Source organism: Phyllobates terribilis, unplaced genomic scaffold (genome assembly GCF_046119375.1).
Source record: "Phyllobates terribilis strain yellow unplaced genomic scaffold, ASM4611937v1 Scaffold_7__3_contigs__length_470593459, whole genome shotgun sequence".
Classification (NCBI taxonomy): domain Eukaryota; kingdom Metazoa; phylum Chordata; class Amphibia; order Anura; family Dendrobatidae; genus Phyllobates; species Phyllobates terribilis.
In genome coordinates this window covers 141,475,279-141,492,458 of record NW_027362767.1, presented here as the reverse complement: position 1 = coordinate 141,492,458, position 17,180 = coordinate 141,475,279, and the positions used below count along the sequence as shown (strand labels likewise).

Below are 17,180 nucleotides of genomic sequence, written 5' to 3'. Positions count from 1 at the left end.
CAAAATTCTTGGTGCCGTCAACTTAATATTTGGTTGCACGCCCTTTGGAATAAATAGCTGCAATCGCTTCCTATAACCATCACCAAGCTTCTTACACCTCTCAGCTGGAATTTTGGAGCACTCCTGCAACATTGAGAAACGGGTACAAAATATGTAATTGGTACGTTATTATTTATTTTGTCTATACAGTGCCTTGAAAAAGTATTCATACTCCATGAACTTTTCAAGATTTTTTCACGTCACAACCACAAACATGAATGTATTTTATTGGGATTTCATGTGATAACAATGCAAAGTAGCAAGTATTTGTCAAGTGTAAAGGAAATGATACATACACTGAACAAAAATATAAACACAACACTTTCATTTTTGCTCCCATTTTTCATGAGCTGAACTCAAATATCTAAGACTTTTTCTATGTACACAAAAGGCCTTTTTCTCTCAAATATTGTTCAAAAATTTGTCTAAATCCTTGTTAGTGAGATCTTGTCCTTTGCTGAGATAATCCATCCCCTCCAGTTGTGGCATATCAAGATGCTGATTAGACACATGATTTCTGCACAGGTGCCTTAGGCGGCCACAATAGAAGGCCACTCTGAAATGTGCAGTTTATCACACCGCACAATGCCACAGATGCCACAAGTTTTGAGGGAGCGTGCAATTGGCATGCTGATTGCAGGGAAGTCCACCAGAGCTGTTGCCCGTGAATTGAATGTTCATTTCTGTACCATAAGTAGGCCTGTGGGGAGACCATCATACTATATGGAAAGTTGTGGGGGACCATAACACTATATAGGGGCCTGTGTTTGGGCCATCATACTATATGGTAGGTTGTGGGGAATCATCATACTATATGAGCCTGTGGTGGGACCATTATGTTATATGGAGGGCTGTGGGGGAGCATCATACTGTATTGAGGCTGTGCGGGGGCATCATACCAAATAAGGTCCTGTGGTGGGGCCATCATACTATATAGGGGCCTGTGGGGACCATCATACTGTGTGAGGGAACCACTATACTGTATTATGGCTATGGGGGACCATCATACTATATGCAAGGCTGTGGTCGGACCATCATACTTTATTATGGTTATGGGAGGGCACATCATACTGTATTGAGGCTGTGGAGGACCATCATACTATACAAGGGCCTGTGGGGGGACATCATACTATATAGGGGTTTGTGTGGGGATCATAATATATGATGGCTGTGGGGGACCGTAATACTGTGTGGGTACCGTCATACTGTATTAGAGCTAAGGGGGACCATCATAATGTGTGTGATATTTGTGGAACCATCATGCTATGTAGGTGGAGAAATGTGGGAACATAATTTTGTGTTGGGGCATCATACACTATGGGGGCCATCGAAAAGGTATTATAGTGGGTGAGAACACTATGGAGCTTCAGTAGGGGCGAAATAACTGAACTTTCCGCAATATATATCACTTTCCGTGGTTAAAAGTTGGGATGTTTTCCCTCCTGTGAGCCTATGTGCTGTGATAGCATTTTTGTAAAGAGGTCCTATGATTTATTTATTTGTTTAGTTTACTTGTGTAGCGCCATTAATTCCACAGCGCTTTAGAGACATTATCATCTCTGTCCCCATTGAGGCTCACAAACAATCTACATTCCCTATCAGTATGTGCTTGGAGTGTGGGAGGAAACCGGAAAACCCAGAGGAAACCCACGCAAACACAGGGAGAACATACAAACTCCTTGCAGATGTTGTCCTTGGTGGGACTTGAACCCAGGACCCCAACGCTGCAAGGCTGCAGTGCTAACTACTGAGCCACCATGCCACTCATGATTTCTATGGGCACCCCTTCTCAGGGACATTATTATATTATTAAACCTTATATAGCGGTGTTATTGGAAATATAGGTAGTAGTCTTTTTTCCACAGGCAGGGTACTATAAGTAATAGAGACCCCAATCTAGGGAAGGGGTGGGTACAGAATCAGTCTGTGCTTTCAAATGCCAGGGCTGAATTTAAGTCTCAGTCCGTCCCTGGTTGTGTAAAGGTATGTGCACATGGCTTATGTTAGGCTCACCTGGTGAGGTGGATCCTCCAAGACCAAGGTCCGGGTGGGCACACGGGTCACAGGCATTGGTGCAGCAGTATCTCTACATATAGTAGAGTTACTGGAGAATGCATGCAGACAGGAGATTAGGAACAGGTAGCAGAGGTTCTGGAGGCTACAGGCAGACAGGACTCCAGATCAACCAAAAGTCTTTACACCAATACAGAGGTGTGTGTCTTGTTAGGCCTTAAATAGGCACAGGCAGATGATCACATGGGATAATGCCAGGCCATCTGCAAAGTCCGACATGGAGCACAACAGAGTTCAGTGAACTGGGGTGAGGAAAGCAAAACCTGGTTTCAGGACAGGTGTGTAACTGGTGCAGTAGAGCAGAGTATGTGGTCATAGGCCACAATGGTAATGAAAAATGCCCCCAAAAATTAAGGGTAGGTGCTATGTCCCCCAATAAAGGCTAAGAGAAAGGGATGTTATGCAAGTACCCAAAATCCTTCCTTCTCAGTTGTTTCATTGGAGGACACAGGAAACCATGGGACATCCTAAAGGAGTCCAAGGATGGGAAACAGAAAAAAATGCCAGATCGACAAGGTAATGAAATAGTAAGGCAGATCCCTCGGGCTGTAACTTGTGTGATTGCCACTTGCAGTGCTCTTCTACCCTGACTCAAGGCAGCCAACACAAAGGTAAAAACTCTGTAAAAGTTTGGGAACGTGTGGATGGAGGCCCAGGTTGCAGACTCACAAAGCTGCAGAACAGCAGCCTGATGGTGAATCGTCCAAAAAGCCCTCACCACCCTGATGGAATGAGACTTAAACCCGGCAGGGGCCCTCTGTCCTTAGCCTGATATACTTACAGAATAGCAGAGGACATCCAGAGAGCGATCGAAGCCTGGAGATGAAGAGCCCTCAATGAGATCCTTCCGTAAGGACAGACAGAATGTCAGAGAGTCTGAAGATCTGAATTTGACTGTCCCTGACAAGCAGTGACACACGGCTCTGACCACATCCAACTTGAGTGAAGATTATACAGATAGGTACATGCAGAAGTGAGGTAGAAAGATCTCAAGGTTTAAAGTTTCCTTAAGGAAAAGAAAGGCACTGGACGAAGACCACATAATCCTGGAGGGGTATGAGGTATGGAGAGCGATAGGAGAGAGTCCCCAGCTGGAAACTGGTCTATTGGAAGTAAATGCTACCAAGAAAGTAACCTGTCAGGAGATCTCCCAGAACAGGTTATTGGAGAGCCCTCTAAGTCTGCAGAAAAATCACAGACATGTGAACAACCCACATAGACTTTCACAGGCATGAGTGAAAAACAGTGATAGTTCTCATTTGAGAAAATGACATGTGAATGAGCCCAAAGGAAAACAGTTTGCGCTAACATATCGGTAAATTATTAGTCTCATTATTAGCAGATGGATCACATTCCTACCACACACAATGACCTGTTCACAGTCTGAAGGCCAAATAATTGGTGACAACCTTTTAATAAATTGATCAGGTTTTATGTTTATTGATAGATTATTTTCACATTCTGAAAATCTTGAAATTAATATTTATAGTGGCAAAAAAATTTTTTCTAAGACTATGTGCACACAGAGTCTTTTACTGAGTTTTCGGAGCAGAAGCAGAGTGGAGACTTAAAGTTTTTGTGGAGTTTTGAGATTTAAAAGCAAAGGCACAAAAAGAGGTATCAAAAATCCTCCAAAATTCAAGAATTAACACAACAAAAAAAGGGGCAGCAGTATTTACATGCCCAGGTCTCAGAATTAATGCACTATCAGGATGCAGGAAACCCATATTGTAAAGATGGCGGCAACACAAATGCAAAATACTGATGAGACAACCACTCACAAACTACCAATTCATGGAGGGAGTCATTTGGTTCCTTTCTTTAATCCTGTTAATTGAGGCATATGAGTAGATTAGGGTTTTCCTTTTTAACATATTTTTATATTGTTTTTAATTTACTTTTATCAGTTCTTTTGTCTTAACCTTCTTTTTATTACTTACCTTAGGGAGTTTATTGTCCTGGCAGACTGACTTTTTGAGTATTTGAATAGAACTGTCAAGTGAAATATTGAAGATCCTCGACGCGATATTCCTACATTATTACTCTTCAAAATGATTTGGTCCTGGCTTAAATGAAGATTTAAATCTGATGTTTTATAGGTTATTAATTGAACATTATTTGAAGCATTTTATTTTCACGTGAGTTTATACATTGTTAATATGGGTATATAGTTGTATGTACATGGGTATATGTATTAATATGTAGGGGTGGTGGATTTACACTATCATATTACATATGGATTTATTGGAGTATACTGTACATATATAGATGCTCGCTAAATCCCTTACTTTGGGGTACAAGATATATATGAGAGTATGTCTCCTAAAATTGTTATTATATTTATTAATTTTCATTTTTATATTTGTTTTGTCATTCCTTGCACTAATGTCACTTTATCCGAATTTCACTTTATTTTTGACGATAACACTCGTGGAATGGTGATTTGTATATATTTGTTTTCTATTTAAAATCAGTTGACATTTATTACAAGGAGACTTGAAGTAATACTTACCTGTCCTATATGCACCTTAGCACTTTTTTAATTTATATATAGATATATGTGGCACCCCAGGGGTCCGGTTGCCACTGTGGCATTGCCTCCCTCACAAGAGGTGATGCCATGCCTGGAAGCAAGCAGGGGTCCCCTAGTCAGGGATACTAAACATGCAACACTTTCCTGGCTCCAGTCCAGCAAGGGGAGCTCCTCCCCTTAGCAACTGGAATCTGGAGGCGGGGTTAGTTAGACTTAGTGAGAGGAGTTAGAGTCAGGATGTTGAAGAGAAAAGACCTGGGGAGTGGAGCTGCGCGGCAGTTCACCCCTGAGGATAGAAGCACGGAAGAACCGGACACCGGAGTCCGAGGTTGTGGGGCACCGAAGGCCCAGCAGCAGAAACGGAGGGCAGGAGACTGCAGGTCTCCTGGCCCCACCAGACGCCTGGAGGCTCAGCAGCACCGCAGGGCCCAGCACTGCCACGTGGGAGCGACGCATCAACAAGGCCCAAGCTGCCTGCCATACGGGTGAGCACAAAGAAGTTGTATTCAGGGACGAGGGCTACAGCACAGCTACAAGCAGCAGGGCCAAAGAGATTAGTGCAAAAGGGAAGGCCTACAACTCCACCTGGCGAGGTGGATTCCTTACTTGCTTCCAGGCTGCCTGAACTTCCACTTCTAGCCAGCACCCGTGTCCCGGTCTGCTTAATCACCGCAAGTAAACATAAGAGGTAACCGCCATTGGGTTGTGGACTGATTATTAACTGCGCCATCACCCCTACACTACACTGCCCAGCATCATCTTCTTCACTACAACATCTACACTGCCCTGGAGCTAAGCTCTACCTGTGGAGAGCCACACCATCCCTGCTGCAGTAACATCAGCTCCAGAGGACCTGCTCCGCAGTGGCGGCTACCTATAGCCGCATACCACAGGTGGCGTCACGAACTTCATACATAAAAACTATAAAATCCCCTTTTTACTGACCGCCCTGGGTCACAGACCGGGTCACCGCCACTGTGACATCTCCCCTAGCAACGACCGGCCCGGCACCGAGTACCCCACGGCCCAGGGGGCGCGTCAACTTGGCGTCACGAACAGGATTCACGAAGCCCGGTATAACGGGGTCCTGTGTGCCATAGACTTTACTAAACGGTGTTATCACGTGGTTTGCCGCCCGCCGAGGAAAAGCAAGAGGCCCGACCTGGAACCGCCGGGTAAGAGATCCCTCCGCCTGCAGAGCAGCATACTGGTACGTCAACAGACGCCCAGGACCTGACTGAGGTTCACTTGGGGGGAGGAAGATGCCCAACCGGGGGGAGGATTCAGCCACAGGCGCGGCCGTCACCACTGTAATGCCTTTATCAATGCCGTACATACTGGGGTGGCGTGGTTGCCCCAGTACTCAGGGGAGTCGCACACCCTGAACGACTTTGAGGAGAGACTGCGCAGTTTGTTTAAAGTGTACTCCCTGTCTGAGGAGCAAAAAGTCAGCATCCTCATAGGCCAGCTAATCGGTGCAGCCCAGAGAGAGGTGAAGTCCTGGCCGGGCAGGGACAAAGGCACTGTTAAAGAAATACTGGCCCAGTTGAAGGATACCTTTGACACCCGCACCGCAGCAGAAATTAAGATGAAGTTCTACGGGTGCAAACAAAGGGTGCAGGACAGTGTACAGGACTATGCTCTAAACCTGCAGGAGGCGCTGCGGGCCATCAAACAGGTAGACCCCGACAGTGTGCATGATGAGGACAGATTGCTAACTGAGCAGTTTATTGAGGGGCTCCTGTCTATCGGTCACAGGACACAGCTGCGCATTATGGCTCTGCAAAACCCTGATCTGGACTTTGCGCAATTTAAAGACAGAGCCATCCTGGTGCTGCGAGAATCAATCCCAAGTGGCACTGCATCCCTCCGGCGCCCCGCTATCACATACCACCAGGAGGTGGCGTCCTTCCCCCCAGCACCTGTGAAGGCTGACGAGCAGACCCTAGATAATGATCCATCTGCAGACCTGCGCCTTCAGGTCCAGGAGCTGACCAAAAGTGTGGCTACACTAACCAAAACCGTGCAGGCCATGCAAGTGTCTCCCAAGGAAAAGATCCAGCTGGCTTCCAGTCCAGATGACGTCCCGTGGTGACGACAGAGAAGAATTCCACCGACCAGAGGGAGGAACAGCAAACGCTACGACCAGGACGGACAACCCATCTGCCGCCGCTGTCAAAATGCGGGGCACTACGCAAGATTCTGCAATTTAAACGAGCAACCCCTGGGGCAGAGGGTCAACCCCCAGGAGTAAGACAACCGGGCCCACAAAGCTGGCGAGACAAGTACGTGGTGGGACGACCAGTCCTACCTGTCGTGCTTGATGGCATCCCAATGAACGCGTTGCTGGACACTGGGTCCCAGGTGACCACGATGCAATATATATCCTTTATAAACAATACTGGACTGATTCAGACATTACCCGCCGTCCAGATGAACATCTTAGTATCTATGCCAGCAATGGTCAGCCCTTGCCTCAGGTGGGGTATAAAGAGGTGACCATAAAAGTTAGCAAAGTAGAATTGCTATCACAAGGAATGATTATTGTTGATATTGATCGCTGAGAAAGTCATCCCATGATAACCTTAGGCACCAATGTGATAGAAAATTGTCTTGGAGAAATTATTGTTTTGTTGCAACAGGTCGCAGAGACTGCCAGTTCCAGTCAGCAGCAAGTTCTGCAAAAGGAGATCAGAGCCCTGATGAAAAGACAACAGGTAGAGCTGTCTGGAGGGGAAATTGGCAGTGTCAGGATGAGTGATCCATTCCCCATTGCAATGGGAGGAGCGAAATGTTAATATGGTGTCGGGCAGCAATTGGTCTCAGGGGTCAAGATTATCAGGCCCTGGTAGAACCCGTATACTCTGACAGTAGGCCCACCATCTTGACAGCCAGGGGGGTAGTCGATGTCCGCAAAGGGAGAGTACCGATACGCATCCTGAATTGTGGGGAGAAAGAGGTCCATTTACCCCGGTATGCCACCCTTGCTAAGCTGTTCACTGTCAGTAACAACTCAATAAAGACAGTGGAACCCTTGCCTCCATCCAAGCCGATGGAGGATAATGGCTCCAAGGGGCAGATGGAGGATTGGTGTCAGAAGCTACAAGTGGGCACTGACTCCACCCCTTTGCACCAAAAGCATGGAGTATACCGGGTGGTCCAAGAGTATGAACGAGTCTTCAGCAAACACCCACTAGACTTTGGGCAGGGAAAAGGGGTCCAACATCATATCCCCACGGGAGATCATCCGCCCATTAAAGAGAGGTACCGGCCTGTACCCCCAGCTCACTATCAATGTGCCAAAGGAATGGTACGGGAGATGAAGGAGGCTGGGGTTGTAGTCCCTGGGCAGCTCCATTAGTTCTCGTTAGAAAGAAGGATGGTACAATGAGGATGTGTGTTGATTACAGGAAAATTAACCGCATTGCACATAAGGACACCTACCCATTACCCAGAATTGAGGAATCATTAGCAGCATTGAGATCAGCTAACTATTTCTCCACTTTGGATCTCACCAGTGGGTATTGGCAGGTTCCTGTAGCAGAGGCGGACAGAGAAAAGACCGCGTTTACAACACCAATGGGCCTCAGTGAGTTCAACTGTATGCCATTCGGGCTCTGCAACGCCCCAGGAACTTTCCAGCGGTTAATGGAGTGTTGCCTAGGACACAAAACCTTTGAAACCGTCCTGCTGTACCTACATGATGTAATTGTCTACTCAAAGACATATGAAGACCACCTGGAGCACCTGGCTGAGGTGTTCGAAGCCCTATCTGGTTTTGGCCTGAAGGTAAAGCCGTCCAAGTGCCACCTGCTGAAGCCCAAGGTGAAGTACCTAGGTCATGTGGTAAGCGCTGAAGGTGTAGCACCAGACCCAGAAAAAGTCACCGTGATCAAAGACTGGCCAAGACCCTCCACTATTAAGGAAGTGCGGCAGTTCCTCGGGCTGGTAGGCTACTACAGGAGATTTATCAAGGGTTTCACCAAGATAGCGGCACCAATGAAGGACCTCCTAGTGGGCCAGTCCAAGAAGGCCAAGAACCAGAAACCTCCGTTCAAATGGGGTAAACCAGAAGACGAATCCTTCACCCAACTGAAAATGGCTCTCACCGGAGAAGAAGTCCTGGCCTATCCCGACTATGGCCAACCCTTTATACTTCATACAGATGCCAGCAACATGGGATTGGGAGCGGTGCTGTCCCAGGTACAGCAAGGCAGAGAGAGTGATTGCCTACGCCAGCAGGAAGCTCCGTCCTACGGAAAGGAACCCCGACAACTACAGTTCCTTCAAGTTGGAGTTTCTCGCCATAGCCTGGGCTGTAACAGAGCGCTTCAAACACTATCTCGCCTTCTCCAGATTTACAGTCTTCACAGATAACAACCCGCTGACGCACCTGGAGACTGCGAAACTTGGTGCCCTAGAACAACGATGGATGGCCCGACTGTCTAACTACGAATTTACCATCAAGTATCGGGCGGGGCATAAAAACACTAATGCTGATGCGCTGTCCAGGATGCCCAACTTGCCAGATGGGGGAGAAGACCTGGAAGAGCTAGAGGAGATAGAGCTACCTGCTTTCCATCATCACGGGGTGACCCAGTGCTCCCACTGTGTGAGGGACAAGCGCTCCGCCAACAGAGAGGCCACATTCAACCCATTGCCCCACCATGGATTGGCAGAGACGCAGGATAGCGAACCGGCTGTCCACCTGGTAAAGGAGTTGTTGACACAAGCTGACTCGCACCCTGATCCAGATGCTCCACAGGAGACCCAACAGTTGTGGAAGGAAAAGGGCAAGCTGTTCATCTACGAGGGAAAGCTGTGTCGAAGAAGTATCAACTCCCGGACACACGAACTGGTCTGGCAGGTGGTAGTCCCGAAGCGGGATGCGCCAATGGTCTTAGAAGCGTACCACGATGGAGCAGGACACTTCGGGTGGAAGAAGTTGGAAGTCCTGCTACGTGAGCGATTCTACTGGGTTGGCATGAGGAAAGCAATCGAGAGATGGTGTTGAGAATGTGGTCCATGAAACCTGAGACCGAAAGACCGTGATAGCCAGAGGGCTCCCCTGCTGCCCATAATCACCAAACAACCACTTGAACTCTTAGCCTTGGACCACGTGAAGCTAGCCCCAAGCCGGTCAGGCTATGTCTACGCTCTCACCATAGTAGACCACTACTCCAGGTTCTTGGTAGTAGTGCCAGTGAAAGACCAGATGGCTCAGACGGCAGCCAAAGCGTTTCAACAACACTTTTGTCGCCCGCACGGTTACCCTGAGCAGGTGCTTACCGACCAAGGTCCAGCCTTTGAAGCAGAGGTGCTCCAAGAATTCTGTAGCTTGTATGGCTGCAAGAAAATAAGGACGACGCCGTATCATCCCCAGACCAATGGGTGGTAATAGACCTGTTGAAGACGTTGCCCCTTGAAGAACGTAGCCTGTGGCCAGAGAACTTACCAGATTTGGTGGATCTATATAACCACATCCCGGTGAACTCCAGCAACTGCACACCCGCTTACCTGATGAGAGCAAGACCTGGTAAGCTACCCATCGACTTAGACATGGGAGGTTTAACACCAGAGACGACATCACCAGATGCAGATTGGGATACAGAGCGGCAGCAACAATTCCGCAAGGTGCAAGAGAGTGTTGAGAAAAGTTTGTCCCAGGCGAGACAGAAGCAAGAGAAAACTTATAATCAGCACGCACCTGCCGTTCCCTTATCACCTGGAGAACAGGTACTTAAGAGGAAAAGACGAGTCCACAAGTTAGATGACCAGTGGGAGGTTGAGCCATACACCGTCCTACCCTCGAATTACGACAACACCAAAGTGTGCCTCATCAGCAAAGATGGAGGGGAAACTTCAGTGGCAGTCTCAAGAGTCCACTTGAAAATATGTCCTGAACAGTTGAAACACACAGAAGAAGATCAAGACAGCCCTCGGCCCACAGAAAAAGTGGAGGAAACGGTTCAGACCGTCCTCGGAGAATTTCCCCGGTCTTGGACGCAGGTGAACAAAGCGATTGTGGTACCGGTCCTGACCTTTCTCCAAGCGGCCTCACCGGAAACTGCAGAGGCTCCAGAACATCTAGGAGACCAGCCGACCCCAGAGACAGATGTTTCATCAGCAGCAGATCAGGAGAATCTACCCTCTGCTAGCAGTGAACCTGTCAGTCCCATGGTGGGTTTAGGAGTCCGGAGAAGGCAGTCCGGTATACCAGTACGGAGTAGGTCCAAGAGAAATGTAGAGGATAGTGAACCAACCACACCAGGGGTAGACAATAGGGACCAGGGTAGGACGTGACAACAAATGTACTATGTAGGTCGACCCGGAGTACAAAAGGTCAGCTTCCTGCCCGCTAGAGGAACTAAAGTGTAAGAGAACTAAAGTGTATGTTATATATAGTTGTAACTGTTAAATAGTCTTGGAAATGTGTATTTGTTAAAATTATGGACAATTGGACCACAGGACTAGGTGTGGTCAGGACAATGTAGGATATAGTTAATAATTGACCTAGAAAATATACAGCAGGCGTGGCTGAAGACCAGGCCCACCGAAAGAGCGCCCTGAAGCCACGCCCAGGGACGATACACAAAGTGGGTTGATGCGGTTCCCACCAGCCAAATTTCAGTTACCCAGATTGTGGTGTAAAGACTAAGCGCCGCAATGACTGTTTTCAATTCTAGTTTGGTTTTTGTAATTTGTGACTTTGTGAACTATTTTGTAATGTGAATTGTTCTTGTTAATTGTTATTGTTAATTTTAAAACGTATCCTCAGTCCGGGAGTACTGAAGTAAACTAGGGGGGAATGTGGCACCCCAGGAGTCCGGTTGCCAAAGTGGCATTGCCTCCCTCACAAGAGGTGATGCCATGCCTGGAAGCAAGCAGGGGTCCCCTAGTCAGGTATACTAACATGCAACGCTTTCCTGGCTCCAGAGCAGCAAGGGGAGCTCCTCCGTTTAGCAACTGGAATCTGGAGGCGGGGTTAGTTAGACTTAGTGAGAGGAGTTAGAATCAGGATGTTGAAGAGAAAAGACCTAGGGAGTGGAGCTGCGCGGCAGTTCACCCCTGAGGATAGAAGCACGGAAGAACCGGACACCGGAGTCCGAGGTTGTGGGGCACCGAAGGCCCAGCAGCAGAAACCGGAGGGCAGGAGACTGCAGGTCTCCTGGCCCCACCAGACGCCCGGAGGCTCAGCAGCACCGCAGGGCCCAGCACTGCCACGTGGGAGCGACGCATCAGCAAGGCCCAAGCTGCCTGCCATACGGGTGAGCACAGAAACGTTGCACTCAGGGACGAGGGCCACAGCACAGCTAAAAGCAGCAGGGCCAAAGAGATTAGTGCAAAAGGGAAGGCCTACAACTCCACCTGGCGAGGTGGATTCCTTACTTGCTTCCAGGCTGCCCGGACTTTCACTTCTAGCCAGCACCCGTGACCCAGTCTGCCTAATCACCGCAAGTAAACATAAGAGGAAACCGCCATTGAGTTGTGGACTGATTATTAACTGCGCCATCACCCCTGCACTACATCGCCCAGCATCATCTACTTCACTACAACATCTACACTGCCCTGGAGCTAAGCTCTACCTGTGGAGAGCCAAACCAACTCTGCTGCATTAAACACCAGCTCCAGAGGATCTGCTCCGCAGCGGCGGCTACCTATAGCCGCATACCACAGGTGGCGTCACGTACTTCATACATAAAAACTATAAAATCCCCTTTTTACTGACCGCCCTGGGTCACGGACCGGGTCACCGCCACTGTGACATCTCCCCTAGCAACGACCGGCCCGGCACCGAGTACCCCACGGCCCAGGGGGCGCATCATATACACATATTTATATTATATTTTATATACAGCAGCGGAAGTTCGTCGACCGCCATATTGGGACACCCAAGTGATGGGTGTCTCAATATGGAAACCGCTGGTGGTACCAGCCTCTTGCGCGGTACCACCAGCGGAACATCGTCACGAACACGCCGTACACGCCGCCGCCGGGATCAGCCGAATGATTCACTGACCGCCTCCTTGTACAGGAGGTGCGCATGCGCAGTTTTAATGTGACCGCCGCTATCTGCCTGCACAAAGATGGTGGCGGTCTGATTTACTGCACGGAGAGACAGCTCAAACGACAGAACACATGAGGGAATAAGACAGCAGAGGGATGGAGAGAGAGAGCAGACAAGGGGGAGAGCACATGGGGTACACAGGTCAAAGAAGAGAGCACAGACGGGAGAAGACAGCAGATGGGGGAGAGAGAAAGCACACAGGGGGAGAGAGACAGAGCACAGGGGGGAGACAGCTCAAACGGGACAGCACATGAGGGGAGAATACAGCACAGGAAGGAGAGAGACAGCAGACAAGGGGGATAGCACATGGGATAGACAGGTCAAAGAAGAGAGCACAGACAGGAGAAGTCAGAACATGGGGGAAAGAGAGCGTGGATAGGTGGGTGAGCACATGGGGGGGGGGGATTCTCAACGCTGCAAAGCCTGCCCCCATCGTGACGTTACCGCCGTCCCGATGCCATAGCATCGGGCCTCCATCTAGTAAAAAATAATCATCTTTATTAAACACAGTAAGTAAACATAAAAAATACAAAATATGCATATATGTGAGCGGCGACAGCAGGTCAGTGTCTCCACAGGTGATTTACCTGTGTGTGAGGGAAGTGAGTTGTGATGCGGACGCGCGATGTGCATATTATGGGTGGCACTATTGTAAATATTCCTTGACTTCATCTAGTTTCAATTACCCTTGTGTCTCTCATTGGCTGCTTGTCCTTTAAATAGCTGAGTCACTTACCTACCAACCATCCCTGACGAAGCATCTGTGAAACGCGCGTTGGGTGTTGGTGGGTGAGTATGGTTACATATAACTTTTGTTAATACCTTCTATGTTTGGCTGTGGGCTGATTTTTTTCATGTATTTACTCATGGTCCATTTTCAAGACCATATGTATCGAGTGACTTGTGGAACATTTTTATTTATCCACAATTATCCAGTAATTTATTATTATTAACTTGTCACTCTATATATATTAATTTATTGGAATATTTATCAGGGTCCCCCATAGCACTCACCCACCATTATGTGTCTGTATCTTGGAATGTTTTATGTATTTTTTATGTATTTTTAATCTTACTGTGTTTAGTAAAGATGATTCATTTTTCTATTTTGATGTGTGATTACTATAGGTCCCAGCACATTTTTTGTTTTTGGTATTCTTATACGTTATAGTGCAACTGGGGACATTATACCCTTACCTGGGTTTACATTTTGGTGATATATACAATATACATCCTATCTTGGTAACATTGGCTGATTATATAGGTAACTTAACCTTCACTATACTCATTCTGTTACAGCTAACCATTACCATCAGGTCTCATAGACAATATACTCTTTCATTGAAAAGTTTAACTGTTTATTTGATTATTATATCACTATAGAGGCTACTGAAAGCTAATACTCTATTTGTTCTGGGATCTACTTATCCCATTTATATGTAGCTCATATAGTGATATTAATCATGTAAATATAATTGCATATTTATGTAGCTACATTTCATTTTTAAAAAAAATCTATTATATTTTCTATATATTACTAACTTATCAAGTGATTTATTGAGCCTGCTTGGGGATTATCATTCCCTTGTTTCGATTGTATGTGTCTCTCCTTTATAGAGGCTGTTACCCTGTCTTTTTTTAAACTGCTTTTATATTTGATTAAATAAAATCTATATATTTGAAATTTAAAGCTGGCATCACTTTTTCATCTAGACAGCTACTGACTTGCTGATCTAGACGTGGGTTGTAAACTATTGATTGAAGTATCCAGCAATGGATTGATTCAGGACCTGGACAGGTAAATATTACTGCCCCTTTTTTTTTTGCTGTGCTAGTTTTTGAGTTTTGAGATTTGGAGAATTTTTGCTCCAAAACCTCTGTGTAAACTTAACCTAAATGTGCAAATGAGCACAGCAGCATCCAGAAGACCCAAAGCTCTGACATAATAATGGACACTATTAGGATATTGACCTATTCTTTGGCTCTGTCATCAGTATCAGATTGGTGGGGGTCTGATAGTGATGACCTAGGTAGTAGAAAACCAATTTAATCTCGGACAACGCCTTAAAGAATGTCCTTCAATACTGTACTGCCATTCATATTATTGGACGGATTCGTCTTCTTGTTATATTTTATACATGGATATGTAAATCCGGCCTACGTTCTTCCAATTGTTTTAAAGATTCTTCACTTTTCTTGGATAATTCATTTACTTCAATCCTGAAAAATAAATGGAAAGTAATTACCAAAATAAAGAAGATTCAAGGCAAAACTAATCCCTCAGTCATACCTAGACTACTGCCAACCATGGTGCCGTCCCTGTGTTAGAGTCTTGTTGTAACTTTTATGCGGGACTGGTTTGGCTGACGGGTATCTCTCCCGACTCCTCCATACACCGATGTGCTCACTATTTCCAGACCTCATGTGTACTTTGAGAGAGCCGCTGACAGACTCCTCTGGTGGTGGCTTATATCACCAAGAACATGAGGATTGGCGGTCCGAAATCAGATACTCTGGGACCTTCTCCCCCCCCCCCAACTTCATTTGTTGGGGCAGTCGGGAGGCCCCCGTAAACAATAGATTGTCAACTGATCTTGCCGGTGTTGGTCTAATGTGTATGATGGCCTTAAGTCGCCGGTAAACAAGGACGGCAGTAAAGCCTCTGCAAAAAATTAATGCATAGACTCTTTTGGAAAAACACTGCCAGCTCCTATTTTATTAAGAGTCAGGGCTGAGGAAAGATACTTCATGCAGGTTCCCTAGGTTGGACTTACCTAATCTTCTTCAGGTTCACTGACTTTATTATAAGTTCTTGGATAATTTCAGCGCTGACATCAGTAAGGTAATTATAGCTCAGATCTAGATGTGTGAGGTTTGGGTTTTGGCCTAGTGAGGCCAGAAGTGGAGCATAGTCATCCGTCAGCTTTATCTGCTGGAGACTGTGGAGAAATATAAAGGTTTAGGATGGTCAAATAAAGAGCTCATGAAGTATTATTATTTATTATTATTATAGCGCAATTTATTCCATGGCGCTTTACATGTGAAAAAGGGGGTATACATACAGTATCAAAAACACAATAATTTTGAACAAAATGAGTCAGAGACTGGTACAGGAGAAGAGAGGACCCTGCCCGTGAGGGCTCACAATCTGCAAGGGATGGGTGAGGATACAGTAGGTGAGGGTAGAGCTGGTCGTGAGGGTTACTGCAGGATGTTGGCTTGTCAAAAGAGGTGGGTCTTCAGGTTCCTTTTGAAGGTTTCCACGGTAGGCAAGAATCTGATGTGTTGGGGTAGAGAGTTCCAGAGTAGGGGGATGCACGGGAGTAATCTCGTATATGATTGTGGGAAGAGGAGATAAGAGGGGAGCAGAGAAGGAGATCTTGTGAGGATCGAAGGTTGTGTATAGGTAAGTACCAGGAGACTAGGTCACAGATGAATGGAGGAGACAGGTTTTGGGTGGCTTTGTATGCCAAGGTTAGGGTCTTGAACTTCAATCTCTGGGTAATGGGGAGCCAGTGAAGGGATTGACAGAGGGGAGAGGCCGGGGAGTAGTGGGGGGACAGGTGGATTTGTCGGGCAGCAGAATTTAGGATAGATTGGAGGGGTGCGTGAGTGTTAGAAGGTAGACCACAGAACAGGAGGTTGCAGTAGTTGAGGCGGGAGATGATGAGGGCATGCACTAGTGTTTTTACAGAGTCTTTGCTGAGGAATGTGCAGATCCAGGAGATATTATGAAATCTTCTGCTTGAAGAATGAGTTAAAGTTTTCAGCTGAGATGAGAGGAGAGGGAGGAGGCGCTGGGGGACGGAAGAGGGAATTAAAAGTGTTGAATAGCTGTTTAGGGTTGTGAGACAGGGAGGATATTAGAGAGGAGAAGTAGGTTTGTTTTGCTGCAGTGAGTGTGAACTTGAAAATAGTGAGGTATTATTGCGATGAAGTACTCGGTGGAGTGGGACCTTTTCCATCTATGCTCAGCAACCCTAAAGGTCTGTCGCAGTTCTTTAGTCAGCTTGGTGTGCCAGGGTTGCCAATTGATTGTGTAAGCTTTGGTATGTGTGAGAGAGGTGACCGAATCGAGAGCTGCAGCTGTTGTGGTGTTACATAAAGCAGCAACAACATCTGCATCGTGTAAGGAACTTATGTCTCTAAGAGGGAGGAGGGATTCAGAGAGTGATTGTAGGTTAAGGTGTTTGAGATTTCTGCAAGGGTGTGCTAGTTTGTGAAGTGGGGATTGTGGACCTGGAGAGGAGAGGGCAGAGAATGTAAGTAGGTTGTGGTCATAAAGAGGGAGAGGTGAGTTGGAGAGGTTAGAAAGGGAACAGAGGCAGGTGAAGATGAAGTCCAGTGTGTTGCCATCTTTGTGAGTGGCTGTGGAAGACCATTGAGCAAGGCCGAAGGAGGAAGTGAGAGACGAAAGCTTAGAGACAGATGAGTGGGAAGTGTCAATGGGGATGTTGAAGTTGCCCA

The 17,180-nt window shown here is 46.9% G+C and overlaps 1 protein-coding gene across 2 annotated transcripts in view; it reads right to left on the bottom strand.

Annotated features, from left to right (window-relative positions):
* Nucleotides 1-3,522: 3,522 nt before the first annotated feature.
* LOC141153989 (NACHT, LRR and PYD domains-containing protein 3-like) overlaps nt 3,523-17,180 on the bottom strand; it is a 102,632-nt gene continuing 88,974 nt past the window's right edge. For both annotated transcript variants that reach the window (XM_073639340.1, XM_073639342.1), the window contains exons 9-10: nt 15,488-15,652; nt 3,523-14,933 (exon numbers count right to left, since the gene is read on the bottom strand). In XM_073639340.1, coding sequence (XP_073495441.1) covers nt 14,846-14,933; nt 15,488-15,652 — 253 coding nt within the window. In that variant the 3' untranslated portion in view covers nt 3,523-14,845. The remainder of the gene's footprint in view (nt 14,934-15,487; nt 15,653-17,180) is intronic.